The following is a 22,410-nucleotide window of genomic DNA, read 5'->3' on the forward strand; positions in this document are numbered from 1 at the left end:
AACTGCCCCAAAATACACATGATACATACAATTCGTGTGACTGACTACACATCAGTATAACAAGGAAGTAATAATAAAAGTATTACAATAAATAATGCTTAGAACACTATGTAATGTACTCAAGGGAGCCAGTTTTGCTTTTATTTTCAATAGCAGGAAACATTCACTATGAATTTTTATGTCTTTTTTTAAGACCTTTTACATCTCCACTGCAGGTAGTTGAAGCAGGACAGTTAAAGTCAAAATAAGTGCTAATGTAAGTTTTTTATTTAAAATATTTTGTATTATCACTACTACATATGGCATTATATAATTTTTGACATTTTTTTCAGTGTCGTCTCAGAGCCTACAGAGGGTAGCCGAGGTTCAGTTTCAAGGGTCACTTGTAAACCCTTTCCCTCTTAGCTTACAAACACACACAGCTACACTAACACACCCCTCTTGTATCCAGTAATATGCTTCACACCTTCCTTCCGTTCAGTATGGAACGGTCAGGGAATTAGCCGTCTTGTGCTCGCGCAATAAGCCAGGGGTTGCGGGAGCGCGCGCGGATTGTCCACCATCTCAGCCCCTCAGGCTGTGCAAATCGCGCGTCTTGTCAATCATCTCCCTGGCGAAGACCTGATCCTCCGCGAGTACTGGTGAGTCCTCTTTTCGCTTTCTTTCATCGGAAGTGCAAATTTTAAAAAAAGCGCGCATCATTTTGCTATCCAGCACTGAGGCATATACAGGTATATCCTATGGTGTCCGATTTATAAGGGTCATTTGGACTTTACCACTCATTTATTTGCAAGTGTTTACAATACCCATGACTTGAGCTACTGCTACTGTTGAAATCCCCCGATGGATGTAGTGGTGCGTGTCAGTGTGCTGAGACTGTGTTTTTTTCCCCAAACCACCATCTGCGTGCGCACAACTGTTGCGCCAACGAGCATCCAATTAAACATATTTATCGAATCACCAAAGCAACTGCCCAGGGATTAATTAGTCAAAATGAAAATTAGATAATTTGATGACGTCTCTTGTCGATGTTTTTATGCTGATTTAGATTTAGGCTTCAATGATAGTCTGTAGGCTCGAGTGAAAGTTTGATGCAAGTCATTTTGAGCTCTCCTTGCTGTTGTTGTGCTGGAAAGTAACAAGCGGTTCTTTGAAATTAGCGATGGGTGGGTGCTTCAGGAGAGACAGTATTAGAGCAGCGCCACATTAAAGTTAGTGTGCAGGTACATCTGACCCCCGGCGTCTCGGGTTGAGCTGTCAGCAAGCTTACAGGCCTATAAGCCCCATGCTGAGACACACGCAATTCTGTTGTCACTCCTCCGGTGCCTGCTTTAAAGTTACCAGGAAAGGAGGACAAATACGTCATAAAACAGACTTGGGGGATAAAAGTCAGTAAAAAATATTCAAATAAATAAAACATGAGGAGAATATTAGTAGTCAGGGGCAATCACCACACTATCATTAAGATGCTAATTTATTGATTAAAAGATGAAATCCAAAAAGGATAATTTGGGGGAATAATATTCTCTTAGAAGAGAACTTCTTGACCAATTTTTTTTTAATCCAGTTGTATTTTGTTTTTGTTTTTCTAGATCTGAGGTCTTAGTTTTGACCTAATAGCTGGAAAGAGGCATAAATCTATAAGAGTGTTGTGGGAGGGGGAAACTGATGTCAGTGGTGGCTTTAGATGATGACAGAAATGTGGGGAAGGTTTCAGGATCTACGAGAGGAAAGAGGAGAACTGTGTGAATCTAAATCTTAATTGTCACACAGAAAGGAGTTTTAGATGTGGTCCAGCACCCAAGCTCCAGGCTTAATATTTCCAGCAGATTAATGATGGACCTCTGTGGTATGTTAATGGGACATGATTAATTCGGTTAACTGCAAAGTGTGCATAAATATTATTATATATGAACAGTTTTAGCAAGAATCTCAGCCACAGAAGAAATGGCACTATGACTAATAAGCTAATTGAATAGGGCTCAAAATATGGAACATCCAATGGAAATGAAATTAAAACAACAAACCAGACCCGTTTGCAAAATTATTAGAGAGAAATCTAAAACACCCTACCTACATTACATAATTAAACAGACCAATCATAAATGTCCAATAGACCATGTGTAGTCAAACAGGAACATCAATATCTGTTTTGAATGTTTACTTTGTGCTAAAAATGCAGAAGAAAAGAAAGTAACCTGCAATTTTACCTGCAATGTCTTGCCAGTGTGTGTCAAGCTGTGTTTGCTGACTCTTGGATAACTGGGATTATCGTGGATGTTTGTGTATATGTGTAAGGGGATTGACTGTTGAAGTTGTTGTCGTTTTTGTTGTACTCATGCTGGTTTGTTGGCTGTTAGTGTAATTGTGTAACTGGAGGCTTAGTATTTTAGGTTGGTAGGACTTTAATACAATTTTACCAACATACAAAGTGTAATCATGATGCAAACATTGTGACCATTTTCGGTTCCAAGAAGTAATCTTAATATTTAAAAAATTTAAATTTTAAAAATGTTGTGTTCAATCCTTCAGGTAATTTTCCAAGGAAAAGAAATAGCTGGCATTGTTTTTCTGAAGCTCTAATTGGTCAACAGATGAAAGGAATTATAACAAAACATCATCAGTTGGCAACCAAAACTCCAGAAAAAACAGAAGAAGATCCCCTGACCCCCAAAACATTTTTTTAGCGTAGCATCTGAGTAAAAAAATTTTTTTCTTTATATTGTACATCTTTATACAGTAGCACATCAATTATAGCCCTAACTAAGCAAATTACACTGAAAAACATGCTATGATAATTAAAAATATGACAATATACAAATAGTGATAAAGAAAATGTACTGTACTGATCATGCAGGGGGGAAAAACTACATATTGCTTAAAAAATCACTCAGACTGAATAAAGATTTCAAATCAAAACACATATTGAGATGTTTTGGTGACAACATAAAAGTTTTTAAATAGAGAAAGATTTTTTCAGATTTGACATGTTTTAACCTCTTATCAGTTTCAGAAACATAAATATAATAGTATCTCAAAGCACATGGACAATATTATATTGCATCGAAATGGACTGTAACTGTTTTTTGTCAGTTTTTTTGACATGTGATCTTATACTACTATGTTCAGCAATGCTAGTTTTTTCAAACATTTTCCTGTGAGGGGATAGAAGGGAGGAATAGAAACAGAAAGCATTATACTTATTAAACACTTTTTTTTAGGAGAATTCATCAGACAGAGATGAAAGGATGATGCTGTTCTTGGCTGTGCAGAGTGAAATGTAAAGCCGCTGTTAAAATATTAGTCATAGTTTATTATAAAATGTGTTTGTTTTTTCAATTTACGTTTAAGAAAAACTAAATGGACTGTTACATCTTTTGAATAACTGAAGCTCGAAGAAAACAATAATAATGAAAGTGAAATTGACGTATTTAATCTTACGAGCTCTGATCCTGTTTCAGTGCATTAGTATGCACAAACGTGCTCAAAGCAAAGGTCAAATTCGCCTTTTGGTTTCACATGGGCCACAAACCTCACTGTCCTGGGTTGGTGATCACAATGTCTAACTCTTATAGCTGACTTTGTTGCTCTTTGCTATGCCTCACCTGATCTGCTCTAAAAAGACTTAAAAAAAAAAAACCTTCCAAAAGCCTCAAAAAGAGCTGTGTAAAAGTCTACATTGTGCTGAAAAGTTAATGTAGAGTTCCAAGTCAAGCCAAAGAAATGACTCCATATTTTATTTCTGTGAATTCAAGGGATTCACAGCAATAGCGAGAGTGTGAGTCACAGTCTTTCGAGATGCCGCTTCATTCTTTAGCACCAGAGTCTGAGCTCAGCGACCAAATTGTCCCAACAGATTGCAGCCTGTGCTGCTTGGATTGCAGTGTGGGCTTAATCTGAGCCTACAGCTTCAATTGAGTAAAAAAAAGGGAGACAAGACAGCTTAATTTTGGCTTTGAGTTTATCTGTCAGTCTGAAAGAGCCCCTACTGTTTTCTCAGATATATTATTTGACCTTAAATTAAGGATCAATCTAAATATTTCATATTTTCTGCAAAAAGACTGAGAAGACAACATTTGCCTCAGTTTTATTATTTGTTTTTTCCCATACAATAATGATTTTTTATCCCATTGTATACATGAGTGTATATTGTTAGGTCGACAAAAAAAAAGTCTTCTTGACTTGATATATAATTAAATGGGCATTTAAAAAAAACATAATAATTAAAGGTAAATTAAAATAAACCTTGACTCGCTTCCTTGTTCTTTTAATTAGGAGGTCTAATGAATGTTAGATAACATGTCATCACTTTATAAGTTATACTTATAAGTTTTACTTACAGGAATGAGAGCACAAAACAGTTGCATTAAGTTATATATTAATATTCTCCTGGCAGGCCTTTGGCAACACTTAACTCTTGTTTTCTCTTTCATGTGCCCACAGAGGGATGAAACGGAAACGAATGTATGCCCTTAACCACAGCAATGAGTGAGTCATCGTCCTTTCACTCACAGAAGCTTATTTCATTGGCCCGATCACTGTCTGGGCTCGGACTTGACGCCGCCAATGGAGGCCCTGTCAACCTCGATGACAATGACGAGCCTCCACCTCCGGTATGGTTGCACCTGAACGCTGGCTTTAACATCCCACGTCTGTAGCGCATCTTTTCCTCCTACAGCTCTGCTTTCTTATTCTGGAGATGTCACATTTAAACTGTTGCCACGTTGCCTGTACAGTATTCGCCCTAAAATCACAGCCTTTATCTCATCACTCAGCCAAATTATAATATTTGTTTTCTGGTTTGGTAGGAGTCTGGCATTGAGCTTGGCCCTGGGCTTTTTTTTGCTGATGGCAAGAGGAAAGTGGACTACGTGCTTTGCTACAAATACAAAAAAAGGAGAACATCAAAGTCGCGTCTTTCCCTTTCATCTAACGGGAGTCTACCGATACCTATACCAATGCCAATCCCGATACAAGGTCGATGGGAAGCGGAAGCAGAGTCTGGGGAGCCGGGAGCTCATGCGGGAGACGCGGAAGAGTCTAAGCTTACTGAGGAGGAAAAAGCTTTAATGAGGGAGGAGTTTGAAGCAGGCCTGCTGGAGGCTGGGCTACAGATTGAGCGTGATAAGGAGGTGTGTATGTGCTTTTACAGAGCTTTCACAGTGAATATTGTTGTTTACAGCTTTGGACTGCCCTTAAGTGATTCGACCACAAATCCTATGATTGGACAGCTGCCCAGCAGGTAAACCATAAGCCTGCCCGCTGAAGCTAGAAGCCTCGTCTGCACAATAGAATGCTTAATTTCAGTGGTGTATGATTGAATAATAAATTAAAAAATACACAACTAACAACAAAATAGTGCCGGATTTGTTTTTTCATGAACACAATGTACAAAGGGTTTGTTTCTATCCTATTTGTGTCTTTGCACATAAATGCATTTAGTGTGTGATTTTTCTGTCTGTCTATTTGATTGTGCAGAGCTCGTAGGTTAAATTGGCTGCTGTTTTACATGGGGATTAAGAGCATTGATTGTAAGGGCGAAGCCAAAGGCCAGATTATAGGACCTTATTAAACAGTGAGTTAATACTGTGAAGCGTGTGCTGGCTGCCACATACATGTATTTGGCTGCGACTAGTAAGTATTTATATGTAAAGGAATAGTGTGCTTGATCATGTCTTAGCTATAACATCGAAAGGTTTTTTGTTATTAAAGCTAGCAATAACATTATTATGTTTTACAATATTCATTACTTGTCCCCATTGAGGCTCAGGATACATGTGAAAAAGGCTGTTACGGATTTACTGCTGTAAATGCACAACATAGCCATATCTGGGAGGTGATGTTTGAGCTTGTGATGCTGTACCTGCCTAGCAATGTGGTCACTGCAGTAATTGCTTTGGCAGACAGGAAGACAGAGCTCAAGAAGCTCAGTAACTGACCACATTTCGTATTATCAGAACCGATAATTGGGTACATCATTGCAATTTGCAGGAAAGCGTCCCAACAGTTATCTGCAGTTTTCCATACTTTGCAGGATTGAGTGGTCCTGGATTTGTGATAATGGGATTTCTTACAAAACAGCTTCATCAAATATAATCAAATGTGTCATCCTGACAGGTTTAGAGAAGCATATATTTTAGTTATGAATGTAATTTTTTGCCATCTTCACATTTCTAATGACTCTCTCTGGCAATATGTGTGCTGATGTGCAGAGGTCAAACGGCATGGGGTTTATTCGACTGCACATCCCATGGTCAATACTGAGCCGAGAAGCGGAGCTGCAGAAGATCAAAGTTGCAGTAAAAAAGGTCAGCAGTTTCACGCAGTCAGTAACATATCTTGGTCAGTGAAATTCCAGTTTTATTTAGTACATTTTGAGCTTTTTTTTTTGAGATTTTTAATTTGGTTCGGGGACTTGCAGTTTGGAAAACTGTGGAAAATGACCAAGTAGCTTTGATCAAAATGTTTTTCATGTGTGTCGTCTTTCTGTAGAAATGTGAATTGCGGAAACGGACAGGCATTGCTGGAATGTGGGATTCTGTTGCCACTAAAATCAACACACCATTTCAGCCGGACGTCCCCGATTTTGACATCCAGAGGGACTCCCAGACACGCGTCAATTTTAAAACCCTCAAACACCCTTTTATCAGAGACAAACTCCATCTGTGAGTACATAGATGATCACACTTACTGGTGAATAATAAGGACAATCTTAGCTTTGGACACACATAGTTTTATTGGTGACTGAAAAATCAAAGTGGTATTCAGTAGGTATTATATTTTAATATAAAGATAATTCAGAACTTTGTATGCCACTGAAACACGCAAAAAAGGAACTTGCCATTCGCAAAACTTTTGAGAACAGCCTTTATTTTTAACCCTAATTTATTTTGTCCCTACAGCTATGACATCAAGTCAACAGAGACTCTGTTTGACAATGCGACGCGGAGCAGAATAGTGAGTCCGGGAGTTTTTGTCATGAAAAAAAGATTCTGAAATCTAAAGTTTAAATATAAATGAGCTCACTTAAAATTTCTATACTATGTTACGTGTGCTTCTAGGTAGCTGAGATTATTTCACGTACTACTTGCAGACACTCTTGCCAAACTACCGGTGAGATCTACTTTTTTTCTGTTTCATATTGTTCAGAGTCATGCTGACAGTCGTAGCTAAACTGCCTGTGTGTTACATTACCTTCTTGTGTTGTAAGGCATCAACTCTTTACTGGCTCGGGGTGTCTATGTTGCTGCTTTCCCTCTGCATGACGTAAGTAAAATGAAGACCTCTGCTTGAAGTGCTTTTGTTCTGCTCAGTTACTGTATATAAGTAACAAAAAAATGTACAACTCCTAAAAACCTCATCTTCACTCAATCCTGTGGATTTAATATGATTTAAAGTAAACCACTATGTGTCTTATAAAGAGCTGATCACTTTTTCTGTTTTAGGGGTCATTCACAAGGAGAGGACGGAAAGATCAGAGAAATGATAGACAGGTGAGTTTTCTCTAACTGGATGTGGATAAGCATGTGTTGACAAAATGTTTTTTCCCTCTGGAACATCCTTGATGACGTCGATGGAGGTGATACATTCATTTAAGGGATAAAATCTTTGCTGTTGCTAACCAAGCTTCAGAGCGCTTAGGCGCTAACATATTTTAAAAATAATACAATGTACAAATCTATATGTGATCCAGTAGTTTGAGTTCTTTCATACATAATCAAATCTTAATACAGTTTGATTATTTACTATCAACACCCTGGGTGAGGTCCACAGGTCTGACATTTATAATGAAAGGCCTGAAAACATTGCATCTGACATTTTAGTTATTAACTGTTATAAACTTTTCTGTCATGTTCTTGTGCATCTTTCAGCTCCTCCATGAAGAATGGGCTAACTATGGAGTCATGCATAAATACCAGCCTGTAGATCTTATCAGGTACTGAGCTATGAATTTCTAGCTATAGCTTTAGCTTTTAGTGTATTGTTCATTACAGCCACTAATACTGATCTTTAAGAAACAATATAGGTGTTTAAGGCTTGCCATTATCATTATTATTATTATTATAGATGAGATGCCAAGTCAAAGTTTTAAACTAAAAGTACTAATTCTACTATTAATAATAAAGTTCATAGATGTGCCAAGTAAACGTTAAGGTTTCTAATGTTTCTCAGGTGAGATCAGTTTTTTCTTGTGTTTTTAAATTGAACACCGCTTGAGTCTAAAATAGCATATGTCCTTGGCTCTTCACATTTCCACTTGACAAAAATGTATAGCCTGCACGTTGCTCCTTTGTTTACAGAAAGTACTTTGGAGAACAGATTGGGTTGTATTTTGCATGGCTGGGTGTTTATACTCAGCTCCTCATCCCTCCTTCAGTACTGGGCATCATTGTCTTCCTATACGGCATACTTACTGTGGATACCAATGTGCCAAGGTGGGTAGATACTAATTAGTCTTCAAATCTGTTTGTGCTTATCAAAAGTGTATTACTGACACACAGTGTTAATGTTATTATGCATGTGCTGTTTTAACATGTGTATTTAAGTCAGGAGACGTGTAATGACAGCTTGAACATCACCATGTGTCCACTTTGTGATGGCGTGTGCGACTACTGGCGTCTGAGTTCGGTGTGCTCATTGGCCCGAGCTTCATACCTGTTTGACAATGGAGCCACTGTCCTCTTTGCTATTTTCATGTCTCTGTGGGGTAACTATACACACTTTAATGCATATCCCTGTTACAGCATACGCAGTAAGTTTTAACACAGCAACTCCAGTAGATAGACAGACATTTAATAAACACTTAGATTTCTTAATTCAACTTTCAGTTTACCCAGATATACATTTTAAGATATGAAGCTACTTATTTTGTAAAAAAACAGGCTTATTTAATTTTCTGAACACATTCACATTTAGGATATGTTTGTGAATAAATTTCCTGCCAAAATAGATTTTTTTTAACCTAGTGAATGCAAATAATTTTTTTTAAATCGTTATATTTTTTTTAATTTCTCTGAATTCCTTATGTTCATTTTTTTGTAGCTGCATGGTTTCTTGAGCACTGGAAAAGGCGGCAGATGTATCTGAAACATACGTGGGACCTGACGAGCCTCGAGGATGAGGAGGTAATGAAGTAGATTTGGCATATTGTACAATTAAAAAAAAACTATGCTCTAATAACTGAAAATGAAAATCAATCAAATTATTACATAATTTTATTTTTTCACTTTCTATTTTTATAACCCATGTAAGTCAAGCCCAGAGTTTTAACCTCTTGACACTTGACGGCAGGGATAAGTTGTGGTTTACCTTGTAGATTATCATTTGTTTCACAACACCGCCCATCCCCTACATACACATACCTGTAGGCACCCATGTATCCATGTGTTTAGGGTGTTAAGTGCGGTAATGGGATTGGCGAGTTCTTAAAGGGTATTTCCTGGATAGTATGACAAAGCAGGGTCATAACATACACAGACACAGCCTAGAACAACTATAGCTGTTTGAACTTCGCTTGAGATTATCCAGCGGACGTACATGAGAATGTACCCTGACCAGCCACTTCATTAGGTACTCCTGCTATCCAATCGCATAACATCAGCTCCATTCGTCCACTCCATCCATTTAAACATATAGACGTTAGGCAACATGCTCTGCTAAAATTCAAACAGAATGGGGAATAAAGTGATTTTAAACATGTCATGGTTATAGATCTCAGATCCAAGATCCAGGTCCAAGTATCAAAAACTGTTTACTTTAGTTTTTTACTGGGATTTTCGCCCGCAAACATTTCTAAAATTTAAAGAGAAGGATCCAAAAGTCCAAAAGAGAAATATCCAGAAAATGCCATACTGATGCCAGAGGTCAGAAAGGCAACAGTAACTCAAATCACGACTTGTTACAACCAAGGAATGCAGAAGAGCATCTCTGAGTGCACAACACATCAAACCTTGAAGTGGATAGCTGCCACTCCTGTCAGCTGGGAACTACAAACTGAGGCTGCAGTTACTCTGGGCTCACCAAAGGTGCACAGTAGAAAAAAAAATGGTCCATATCTACTGCAACATTTGGATGGCAGGGTCAGATTTTGAAACATGAGCAACAGAAAGACTCTGTCATGCCTTGTGTCAACGGTTCAGTTTAATGATGTAGGTGATATCTTCTTGGAACACGTTTAGCTCCTTAGTACCACTTAAGCATTGTTTAACACCACAGCCTGCCTGAATATAAGTCTATCCTTTTATGACCATGTTATTCTGATGGCTGCTTCCCCCAGAATAACATGCCATGGCCCACAGCTTAAATAATCTCATACTGGTTTTTTGAACATCACGAGGGGTTCATTATGCTCAAATGGTCTCCACAGACACCAGATCTCAATTCAATTGGGGACCTTTGGGATGTGGTGGGATGGGAGATTGCCATGTTGAATTTGCAGCCGACAAATCTGCAGCAACTTGTGTGATGCTGTCATGTTGATATCGACCAAAATCTCTCAGGAAGGTTTCTGTCATCTTGTTAAGTCTAAGGCTCAAGTGGGTCTTTACCAGAGACTAGCAAGGTGTACTGAATAAACTAGCCAATGAGTGTGTCTTAGAAATAGTTGAAATTCATGAAATTCATAGCAACGACATGTGGCCCCTCCCCAGAACCGTCCATCCATCTTTTTTTTTTTCCAAATTCTTATTCAAATGAACTATTTTTGAATAAATATATAACACAGAGAATTATCTGTTGTGTGTTACAGAGTTCATGAACAGCATTCATTTATGAAAACAGCTAATCTTTCTTACTCTCTCTCTTCCCTTTCTAACTGTGTGTGCATATCTGTCTCTGCCTCTTTCATTCGTCACTTTGTCTCCTGCCCGAAGGAGCGAGTCCAGGTGGGCAGGTTTCTTTACCCGCAAGTTTCTGTAGCCATTTTTTATGCATTGTGAAATAAATTCATTGTTAATGTTTTAATGTGTTGGCATTTAATGGGTTGTGTATCTACAGTTAAGAATTTTAATACTAAACATCAGCAATTGAAAAACTCAGTTAATGGTCACAGTTGCAGATTGAAATCACTTACATTAAAGGTGTAAATAATTCACACAAAATAAATGGTTTTGTAATGGCAGATGCCAGACATTAGTGCATGTGTTTTAAATGTGTGTGTGTGTGTGTGTGTGTGTGTGTGTGTGTGTGTGTGTGTGTGTGTGTGTGTGTGTGTGTGTGTGTGTGTGTGTGTGTGTGTGTGTACTGCAGGAGGAGCTGAGACCTGAATATGAAGAAGCACTGCAGGAGAAAAAAGCCAAGATGAAAGCACAGTCTGCAAAAAAGGTATAATGTGTGTTTTTATTCACATTCAGTTTTATAACTTGCCACACAAAAGACACAGATTTCACTCACTCACTGTGTCTTTTTTCCTCTGTTGCAGATGACTCAGTCTGGGGACGGTAGAGATGGAGAAACAGACCAGATGCTGGCCTACCAGGTATCACTACACTGCCCTGAGTGACAGGACATTATGTGGACAGAGCTGCTGGGGGTAAAGGGCAGGGCTGTATTTAAACTTCTTTCATTACTGCTAGCAGATAATGTCACTCCCCGATTTACTTTATTCTCAATGAAGTTAAGTGAATTACTGCCAGAAAAGCAAATCTTACAGTTTATCTGGGTTTTTCATATATTGTAGATTTAATATAGACTACCTGTGTGTGTATGACTTTATGTTGGTTCATAATAAACCCCCCTACACCTACTGTGGATGGTTGAGTCCAAAGCAGCTTACCTGCCTGAGATTAGCCCAGATTACTGTTGGAGAGGGAAAAGGGAGCAGAGGAAGAAGGGGAGGGGATTTCTGTCCTTTGAGATGGCAAACACGCACCTGCCAGACAGAAACAAAAACGTGTGTGCATGTGTGTGTGTAGAACATGTGCAGTGCATTAATGCACAGTGCTAACTCATATACCGATGATGAGAACAAAAATAATATGCATGTTTTCTTGGCAGCAAGAGCCCGAGTCACTGGACATAGAGGATCACATGCCAGGTTATCTCATCAATATATCCACCTTACTACTGCTGGTACTGCAATCATACTTTCTTCTTATTCTCACATTTCTATCTTTCTTTTTTGTTGATTTGATTTCTTAAGGGAGATTATTATTATTATTATCATTATTTGTATTTTTATTTGTTTGTATTTAACAGTAATCAGAAGGTTTTTATATTTTAATATAAACTTTAAAGTTTTTATAAACTTTTTGTGTCTTCAGATATTCATCACCTTCTCAGCGGTGTTCGGGGTGGCAGTTTACCGCATCTGCATGCTGAGTGTGTGGTCCATGAACCCTGATCCGGAGGCCAAGGCCAGCGTTAGGATGACAGTCACAACCACAGGCATCATCCTCAATATGCTGGTTGTTCTGGTGTTGGAAGAGGTCTACGGAGCGATCGCCGTGTGGCTAACTGAGCTTGGTACTTTTTTAATGCTGTTAGAAAGTTTAATCATTGAAATTGTTTAAATTGGAGACAGAAAGCAGTAAAATCTTGAAGGTAAAACAAGTTATAAAACTGGACACTCACCAGCAAACATAATTTACTACTCAAGAAAGTAAGGCATTACACATTACCGCATTTTCCTGAATTTATATTACTTGATTACTCCCTGGAGAAAGTAATTCATTACAGTACTTGTTACATTAGTTTTGTGTTACCTGAAACTCATTGTCACAAAATTATCAGTTGACAGTATAAACCTGAGGCTACAGTCTCACACTCCAGCACATAACCTCATCCTAAGCAGGTGAGGTGTGAAGACACACATGTGATCTATCTTTATATGTATGAACACAAAACTGGCAACACAGCACAGAGATGAAAACCACCCGAAGCCACAGTGATTCTATTCTAGAAACATCTTTACTGATTATAACGGTGTCACTGTTGTTGAGACAGCTCTAACATTGTCCACTCTGTTTTACAAGATCTGTCTTTAAGCCTTCTGCTGTTTGAGTTTTAATTTTCATGTAACTAACTGTATCATCTAACACGATTAGATACTTCACCATGTATTTTAGTACAACAGGTCTTGGTGATATTGTTAGTGAAACGTAACCAGTATAAAGAAACTGATGATGCAGGTGATGTGTTTAAAGTTGTAATTGGAATTAATAGAATTAAGTCATGTCTCAACAGAACTTCCAAAGACAACGGAGGAGTTTGAAGAGAGACTAATATTCAAGTCCTTCTTCCTCAAATCCATGAACGCCTTTGCACCAATTTTCTATGTGGCCTTCTTCAAGGGCAGGTCTGTATTTTTGTCTTTCTTCACAAGCTCATAAAGTGACCTGGGGTCCCATTTGATGTGGGACTACACAGCATTTTTATTCTTTGTCTGTCGTCTCACAGGTAGAGATAATTAACCATTTTGATTGTCACCAGTTTTCTAAAATTAGCACTGCAGGAGAGATACTTTTCTAATGTCTGGCTTGTATCCAATGGCTGTGAAGCAAACAGGGAAGGCTGTAATCATGGGTCGAGTGCAGGTTAACCTGTTGCCGTCTTTTGCTGCCCAAGATACAGCCAACAGGGAAAAATGCGAGTGACCACAAAGTCATAATGGAGTACTATCACTTTCAATCTTTTGTCATCTCACTTATGCCAGTGTTTAGTTAAAAAATGGTGAAAGAATACATTTTTATACAGTTTTAATGGCAATAGTTATGCAGACTGTGACAGAGTATGATAGAAATTAAGCTGTTGAAATTGCATAAGGCAACACAATCTTTCTCTTCCTATATGGTTAATGTATTTACTTAGCAAAGGAATGGAAAATTGCATTCAAATTAAATATATTTCCTCTTCATATGCTACATTTCATATATATTGTCTCACACAAACATACTCTTTGCCCCATGATTAGTTTGCTGAGATGAGTTTGTCCTACTCACTCTGCACTGTGTGTCTTCATTCCTTTATCACGTGACTTGGTCCTCTCCTCATACAGGTTTGCTGGGCGGCCTGGCGATTATGTTTATGTCTTTGGAGACTATCGCATGGAGGAGGTTTGTTGCACTACACACATCAGTGATTATTGTTTTGTGTATGTACGTGTAAGATAAATGATCTGTAGTCTTTTATGTAAATGTGTGTTTTGCCTTCTACAGTGCGCCCCTCCTGGCTGCCTCATTGAGCTGTGCATCCAGCTCAGCATGATCATGCTCGGAAAACAACTCATCCAAAACAATGTGTTTGAGATACTCGTACCGTAAGTGTTCCCAGATACTGCTTAATGTACAGAATTTGAATCTGTAATTTGACTCTGTAAATATATCTTTTCTGTTTTACAGTAAGTTGAAAAAGATGTACAGAACAATACAGGAACAAAAAGGAAAGAATAGAGGAGCAGAAGATGAGGACAGTGAAACAGAGGAGAAGCGACCGAAACAGCAGTTTGACAAGGATTTCACCCTCGAACCGTTTGAAGGTGTCAGTCCAGAATACATGGAAATGAGTAAGTCTCTTCTGGTCCCTTGGATATATATTTATTCACAAAATCATTCAATACTGCAACGAACCTGCATTAACATGTAACCATGTGTGCATGTCTTGACATATACAGTAATCCAGTATGGGTTTGTGACTCTGTTTGTGGCCTCCTTCCCGCTGGCACCAGCGTTTGCGCTGCTCAACAATGTCATCGAGATTCGCCTCGACGCTGCAAAATTTGTCACCGAAATCCGGCGTCCCGATGCTGTGAGGTGCAAAGACATAGGTACAGATTTCACATGTGCTCATGTCCTCTCTGTCTTCCTCTGTGTGAATGTGACACTAAAAAAAACCCTATCCCTAAATTTCTAATCAAGTTCTTTTTCTTTCCTTTCTTTTACATGAATACACGCATGCGCACACACATTGATACACATGGATTGACACACTTCTTTCCTCCCCTTTGTCTCTTTTCATGTGCATGCTATCTCCAGGGATTTGGTACAACATCCTTTGTGGAATCAGCAAATTCTCTGTCATCACCAATGTAAGTGTGTGTGCGTGTATGAGTCTTCTCTCTATAACCTTTGACTTCTGGCAGAGAAGTGTATACTGAAGGGAACTCCAGTTTAACTGCAACTTAATGCTGCTGCTATGTCCTTGCTGAATAAGTGCAAATGTTCAGTCCATCGAATTAAATTCTGTTTACTGAAATTCATAATATTGTAACAAGGCACTCTATGGCAGCTAGAGGTGTGGCACAATTTGCAGGTCTCTGAGCTCAAAAGCAACTTTAATGCAGCTTTAAATTATTTTAATTGCTCATATACTTGAATTTGCAGAATACTTAAAATCTTCCTCCTTTCACTTTGATGCTGGTTTGCAGCATTTCTGTGTCATAGCATAGAAATGCTGCAAACACATGTGGAACAGTTGTAACAAAGTGTACTTTTAAACATATAATATAATATAATATAATATAATATAATATAATATAATATAATATAATATAATATAATATAATACAATATAATATAATATATAATATAATATATAATGTAAGTTGCAAATTGAAATAGTCGGGACTTTTTTGGTTGGCTCTTTTAGAGGTCTACAAATTTCACAACAGACATGCAACAAATTAAATTTTTAAAAATACTGATTTCCTTTTTTATTTGTCACTCATCTTGTCACTGGTGTTACCATATTCTTTTGGCAAGTTTAAAGGCTTTACAAAATATTATTCCTCAGCCTCTTTAGGATAAGGAAACAAGATTTCATTTTATTATTTACAGTTTGGTTTGTTCAGCTTGTGGCTGTTTGACATTTGTTTATTTGTGTATTTGCTAATAAAAATATAAATATTAGAGTTACAGTTAAAAATGAATAATAACGCAATCCTATATATCCTAACCCACACAGTTACTAATTACTAATGTGTCGAAATCAAATATCAAACACCTTGCTTGATGTGATCGGAAAAAAAGCCCCACTCAGTTTGGAGATACCAAACAAAAGGAGGATTAATAATGAGAAAGAAATGTTTTCTGTAAATTGGAGTCATTAATTTAATCAGTTTTTATTTTGTTCTTTTTCTTACAATTCACTAAAGGTAAGGTAAAATCTTAAACTAAACCTTTTTTATGAAATTATAAAATAAAAGAGAAAAGTTCTTATAAATGAAAAGAGGCATTGGTCTTATTGTGAGCAATTCAGTAAATATGTCAGAGGAAATGCTGGGAATTGAGTGATGTCATCACTATCATTTTTTCTTTCAAAATAATACACTTTTTTAATATGAAAACATCAGGGGAATAATACTTTCTTTATATATATGTTTTTAGATTTTGTCTACAATTCATTTTGTTATGTCACGTTTATTGTATGTTTGATAGTTATGTAGATATTATTGCATTTTAAATGGTGAAAAAAAACCCCACTTTTTAAAACAAAACATGCTGCTTACCACTATCCTTTATTGTGTGGTGGAGCACTCATCTGTGGTGCTTGGATCTATATATAAACTGCTTTCGGCTAATTTATTCTCAAAGGGATGCCACAGCTCGACGTGTTTGTTTTGGCAGATTACACCAGAAACCCTTCCTGACAATAATATATTTGACAAATCTTGTCAATTTGATGGCTCAGGTATAATTGTTCAAATCACATATTGTAATATTTTAACACAGACATAAATCAAAAATTTAATTAAAACACCAAATTATTTTTAAAGTGTAATATTTCTTTAAAAGCTACAGACAAAAAAGTAGACAGTATTACCAATGTTACGTTATTCTTATTATTGGACCATAAAGTTATTTATTGCTAATGTAACTTTCACCCCTTGTTTGTCTTTCTAGGCATTTGTCATCTCCTTCACATCAGAGTTTGTTCCACGAATGGTTTACCAGTACATGTACAGCGCTAATGGCACCATGAGCGGATACACGGAGCACTCGCTGTCCTACTTCGATGTCAGCAACTTCCCCTCTGGCACAGCGCCAAACACCACCCTTATCACTGGAGTATCCATGTGCAGGTCAGAGTCACTCTATTAACCTTGACCTACCTGGAACTTTCTTTAAATCCTTTAGTCCAGCAGCTTAGCGCTTTACCTGGAACATATACAAAAAGACTTCCTCAAGATTTCCACATTTTGTCATGTGTCAGATTCATTTTTCATCAGTCTTCATGGATACTTGAAAATTACAAAGCAAACTTTTTTTGAAGGTATTGTTAAATGTATTAAAGATAACAATTTACTTCAGTATTCAGACCTTACAGGGCTATAATTGAGCTCTGGCGCATCCTGTTAAAAATTAATGAGATGTTTCAGCAACTTAACTGGGTACAGCCTATATGAAAAGGCACACACCTGTCGATATAAATTCTTCCTGTTGATGGTGGATGTCAGATTGAAGGCCAAACCGTAGCGTATCCTGTATGATACTGGAAGAGCAGTGGCTTATCACAGAGCAGACGCTGAGGGACATACTGTGATTCATGCTCATATCCATCCAGTATCCGCTTCAAAATTTCCATCCATCCATTCAGCCACACAGCCAGCAGTTTTCTTAACGGATTATTCCTCTCTCAGTCTATCTCACTTGTCATTTGGCGAGAGGCAGAGTGTATTCTGGTTAGGTTGGCAGTTCATCACATGGCCAACACATAGAAACAGACAGACAGTTTAGAATCACCATTTAACCTAACATGCATGTCTTTTAAGCTGTGCATGGAAATTCAACACCTAAGAGAAAATCACGCAGCGCCAGGGAGAGCATATCTGCATCGTCTCCCAGCCCCTCGTGGACTTGTTCACACATTTAAATAATGAGCGAGTGGTCACTATGAAAGATCCTTATGTGGAGATGGGACCATCACTGGTGTAGCAGTCCACCAATCAGGCCCTCGTGGTAGTGTAGCAAGTTTTGGAGCAGTTTCTTATCAAGCAGTTTATAGTTTTGTTTGGAGAAAAATAGATCCGACTTCATTAACACTGTCTGTACAGACTAAGGCACTCGTGACAACGTAATGCAATGGGGATGTTTATGTTTTGTTTTTTGTTTGTTTTTATTACAACAAGGCGTGGAAGACAAGACGGGATAGTGATAAAGATGCTTGCAGAAAAAAATGTTAATTTTCAGTGAAAGTCTTTTGCAACCGATGACAAATAACCACCCCAAACACAAAAACACGGCCTAGAATGACCCAACCACAGGCAAGACCTGAGAGACGGGAACGTGGCTGTGCAGTGACACCAGGCAGTTCTGCCAAGAAGAATAGGCGAAGCTGCCAAAACAATCATGTGCCAAACTTGTAAGATCATTCCAAAGAAAGGCCGTGACTGTTGCCAAAGCTGCTTTAACCAAGTACTGAGAGAAACTTCTGAATGCTTAATGTATATAAAATGGGACGTTTCAGGCTTTTGTTTTAGTGCATTTACAAAACATTCATAAAACTTTTTGTGGAGTATTTGTGTGGAAATTAATAAGAGGTTAGAAAAAGAAGTATAAGAATCAATTTTGAGATTTGAAAGGATTTGAATTGTTTTTATTTTTTACTGTAAATGTGTGCAAGGATGAGTTTTAAGAAATTGTCAAATCTTGGCTTGGATAGCTTTTAGCTTTTTTGTGTGTATTTTTTTCCGTGCTCTCACATGTTTCTCTGTGCTAATACTCACAGTGTATCTTTCTGTCAGGTATAAAGACTACAGAGATCCTCCGTGGGCAACAGATTCATACACCTTCTCTAAACAGTACTGGTCTGTCCTGGCTGCAAAACTGGCCTTCGTAATTTTCTTCCAGGTATCAATATTACTTAGCTACAGTAGGACATATGCTACACTTAGTCTGAAAGGGTATCTCCAGCTCTGTTTTTACTTAAATCCATGAATAGCTTTCTATCCCGCTGATATGTGACTTCTCAAAGGATGTTAATATAATGTATAGATAAGTAGAGATGCACCAGTCCAACTTTTCCTCTTCTGATATTTGCTGATAGTTTTTATCTGACAGTAGTGTTGTCTTTGATATTAAGTTGGATAATTTATATTAATATGTCCTCTATTTCACTGTGACCAGACCTATTTATCTGATATTTATCTGTTTATAATAAAAAGTGATCTCAGTGAGTGTGCAAACTGCCTAATGGCATTCAGTGTTAATCCAGCAAAATAGTGCTTTCTTACCTATAGGCAGCCTCGCCTCTGTCAGTGCGCCCCAGGGCAGCTGTGGCTACAATGTAGCTTGCCATCACCAGTGTGTGAATGTGTGTGTGAATGGGTGAATGACTGAATGTAGTGTAAAGCGCTTTGGGGTCTTTAGGGACTAAGTAAAGCGCTATACAAATACAGGCTATTTACCATTTACCATAGGTACCTTTAAAAAAATTATTTTAACAAATACATTTTTGGCTTTCAAAACTATTTAACCCTCTTTAAAAATAAAAATCTAAACTCTTGTTACTTGTTTTTTCTATCAGAACCTTGCCATGTTCCTCAGCATGTTAGTTGCCTGGATGATCCCAGATGTACCACGATCTCTGCGGGAACAGCTGAAGAAAGAGAACATGTTGCTGATGGAGTTTCTGCTGACTCAAGACCAAGAAGCACGTGCCAAAACTCACTCCACAAAACCCTCAGCCCCCTACTTCCCCACCAACATAGACATTGTGGTGGAGGCACCACCAGAAAATCAAGAAGAAGTACAAGTGGAGGAAGAGGAAGTGGTGGGGGTTGAGATCAATTTGGATGCAAGGAGCAGAGATAGTGACAGTGATCCAGAGATTGGAAATGTATTGGTAGAAGGTGGAGTAAATGGTCTAGAAGAGCGAGGAGATGAAGGTGAAGAGGAAAACAGAGAGGCCGAAGGAACAGAAAAGGAAGGAGAAGGAGATGTTAAGGAGGAGGATGGGAAAGAAGAAGGTGGAAAGGAAGAGTTTGAGCAAGAGGAAAGTGATGAAAAGGAGAAAGGAGGGCAGAGAACAAATGAAGATGAAGCAAAGGAAGTTGAGAATGAAAATTTTACTGTAGATCTGGACGTCTTCATGAGTGAGCTGGGCCTCTTAGGTAAGAGGAGACAATTTAATAACAGAGCACAAGTTCTTCTTTCTTTGTTCATCTTGTCTGTGAAACATATTGTCTGCATCGTACAATTCATTTTTTTGTTTTTTGTTATATAGATGAAGAACCCTCATCGGGCACAATTAAAGATATGGAGCTTCCCCGCTCAGGCTCCAAACAAGAATGCCAGAAAGATGCTGAACCTCTGTCACATTCATCGTGTAAAAGAGGATCATCCCAGAGTCTGAAGATCTCCACGGAAGGGATTACAGCAACAGATGATGAAACTAAGAGCTTCTCATTAATTGCACCTCCTCCCAGAGAGCCAGGCTCAAAGGCCAAGGCCCGATGCTCCACCCTGCCTTCTCGCCACAGAGGGGCTGAGGCTTGCTACAGCCTGCCAAGGCCCAGCCACTCCACCAGCCTCACCAGGTTCCAGCAGAAGTCCACACTTATTCCCCTGGTTTCCCTGGACCCTTCATCATCAGCTTCGCCCAGCCCATTATCTCCCACACACACACAGGCATCCGCATCATCTACACAGCCTCTACTTGCCCAACAGCACAAAGCCTCAACTGAACTGTTTGTGCTGAAAGGCCCTCCACCCCAACAGCCACGCTCCAGGGCCAAAGCCCGGTGCTTAACCCTGCCTCCAAGACAAAGAGCACAGGGTCCTGAGGAGCACTCTAAAAAGCCTAGCCATTCCACCAGCTTTACAAAGCTGGAAGACCGTATCCCGCCTTCCCCCAGTGAACTGAAGCGCAACAGACCAGTATGAGGAGAGCTGCAAGGCGAAGTGGAAGAGAAGGAGGGTGGAGGAGGGAGGGAGAGGACTATTCAGATAACCTTCTCCTGTCTGTGCCTGGAGGCACACCCTTCAGTCCCCACTGCATATACCTGTGGTGTGAAAGGAAACATAAATGGAAACTCCTTTTTATCATGTTACTCCTCATTATACTGCTCAGTGGTTTAGGGCTAAACCTAACAATGGGGGTGCTGGGCAATTCAGAGAAAGACTGCTCTGAAAGTCTCCTTGCTATGACCTGTGAAAAAAAACCCACTGGACCGTATTCTGTTTTATTTCTGTGTATATTTTTGGGCTGTTCTTTTTTGCCTACACTCACATCTCAGTAGCCAATGCTCCTCTGTTACTTCCAGTCCAACACATGCAGCAGTGCTGCCTTGTAGGCCAGCTGAAGATGAAACTGTATTCATTGCAGCTAGAATCAGCTCATGTGCTTTTAGATTTACGTTTATCTTTAGATGTTTTGATATATAAACACACATGAACTTATAATAAAAGACCCCCATGTTTTTCATGTTTGTTCTTCATTGTAAAGTTGTGTAGTAACCTCAAGGCTGTTTTTCCTTGGACAAGGGCTTTGATTATTGACAGGAAACACTTAAATATTATACTGATCGCAGCTGATTTTAAAGTCAGTATTTGTTATGGCTGCCTTTAACGTAGCCTATGCTCTATAAGGCAAGCTTTTTTATAATTTCTTTAAGTAGTCTTCAGGAATAGTTCTCCGGGCTAACTGAAGGACATCCAAAGCTCTCCTTTGTATGTTTGCGTCCTTTGTGTTTCATTCTCTGGTAAGATAATCCCACACTGCTTCAATGCTCTGGGGAGGCCAATCTATGACTGATAGTGCCTCGCGGTGTGTTTTTACTTCACTGGCAGTGTGTGCACACCATGCCAAAATGTTTTTGTTTTTTATTATTATTGTAGAGTCAACTTAAGAAAACCTGGAGAACTATTGCTCAAGACCTCTTTAAAGAAATATGAGAGAATCTGGCACCTTGGAAGCAAAATGTAAATAAGTGAGGGGTGTTTAAGACTTTTCGCACAGTTTTGTATGAATCATATAATGGTTTACATGTTGACCTAACAAGATTTTATTCCTGGGAGGAGACACAAATCTCTTTGATGTTGTGTCAGGAAGGGCAAAATAAATAAACAGATCAAAATCAAAATATACCCACTGAAATATTCAGTTACCTGCTATGACGAGTAAAAAAGCAGCTTGTTCTTCTCTGAGAAAGCAAACTGAACAAAAGTGTTCAGCAGACCCACCACTACATTTATAACACGTCACTCATGTACAGTATATTGACAAGCAGGTCCATGTATTATGTTGTCTCTATCGCCACCTTCTGGTGTATGTTGAAACAAAACTATCTACTGTTCCACATTTTATTAAGGATGCTTTAGTAACGAGTTGCTTTATGTTCACTTTTATTTTTTCAACATCTGAAGCTTGACATTGTCAGTGGGAAATCACAAAAATAATCACTAGACTGCTTTAATAAGTTCCTTGAAATTATTACTTTTATTTCCGCACAGAAAACTGAAAAAGGAAATACTTTCT

The 22,410-nt window shown here is 38.5% G+C and overlaps 1 protein-coding gene across 1 annotated transcript; it reads left to right on the plus strand.

The window, feature by feature from the left end:
• The first annotated feature begins 535 nt into the window (after positions 1 to 535).
• Positions 536 to 21,998, plus strand: ano2a (anoctamin 2a). Its single transcript, XM_004553238.6, has 28 exons — positions 536 to 641; positions 4,444 to 4,613; positions 4,809 to 5,132; positions 6,213 to 6,308; positions 6,493 to 6,665; positions 6,903 to 6,957; positions 7,062 to 7,113; positions 7,211 to 7,266; positions 7,446 to 7,493; positions 7,872 to 7,936; positions 8,301 to 8,435; positions 8,547 to 8,707; positions 9,043 to 9,125; positions 10,872 to 10,883; positions 11,248 to 11,322; positions 11,420 to 11,476; positions 11,995 to 12,069; positions 12,261 to 12,462; positions 13,183 to 13,294; positions 13,994 to 14,051; positions 14,154 to 14,254; positions 14,337 to 14,500; positions 14,609 to 14,761; positions 14,970 to 15,022; positions 16,836 to 17,014; positions 18,677 to 18,782; positions 19,459 to 20,044; positions 20,158 to 21,998. The coding sequence occupies exons 2-28, from the start codon at positions 4,467 to 4,469 to the stop codon at positions 20,814 to 20,816; spliced, it is 3,987 nt and encodes a 1,328-aa protein (XP_004553295.3). The 5' UTR covers positions 536 to 641; positions 4,444 to 4,466; the 3' UTR covers positions 20,817 to 21,998.
• Positions 21,999 to 22,410: the final 412 nt, after the last annotated feature.

This window comes from Maylandia zebra, linkage group LG7 (assembly GCF_041146795.1).
Source record: "Maylandia zebra isolate NMK-2024a linkage group LG7, Mzebra_GT3a, whole genome shotgun sequence".
NCBI lineage: Eukaryota > Metazoa > Chordata > Actinopteri > Cichliformes > Cichlidae > Maylandia > Maylandia zebra.

Coding starts and splice junctions, on each gene's coding strand:
- ano2a (XM_004553238.6), top strand. CDS start 4,467: ATGCCCTTAACCACAGCAATGAGTGAGTCATCGTCCTTTCACTCACAG. Junction 11,477..11,994: donor ACCAGATGCTGGCCTACCAG/GTATCACTACAC, acceptor TTTTCTTGGCAG/CAAGAGCCCGAGTCACTGGA. Junction 12,070..12,260: donor TATCCACCTTACTACTGCTG/GTACTGCAATCA, acceptor TTGTGTCTTCAG/ATATTCATCACCTTCTCAGC.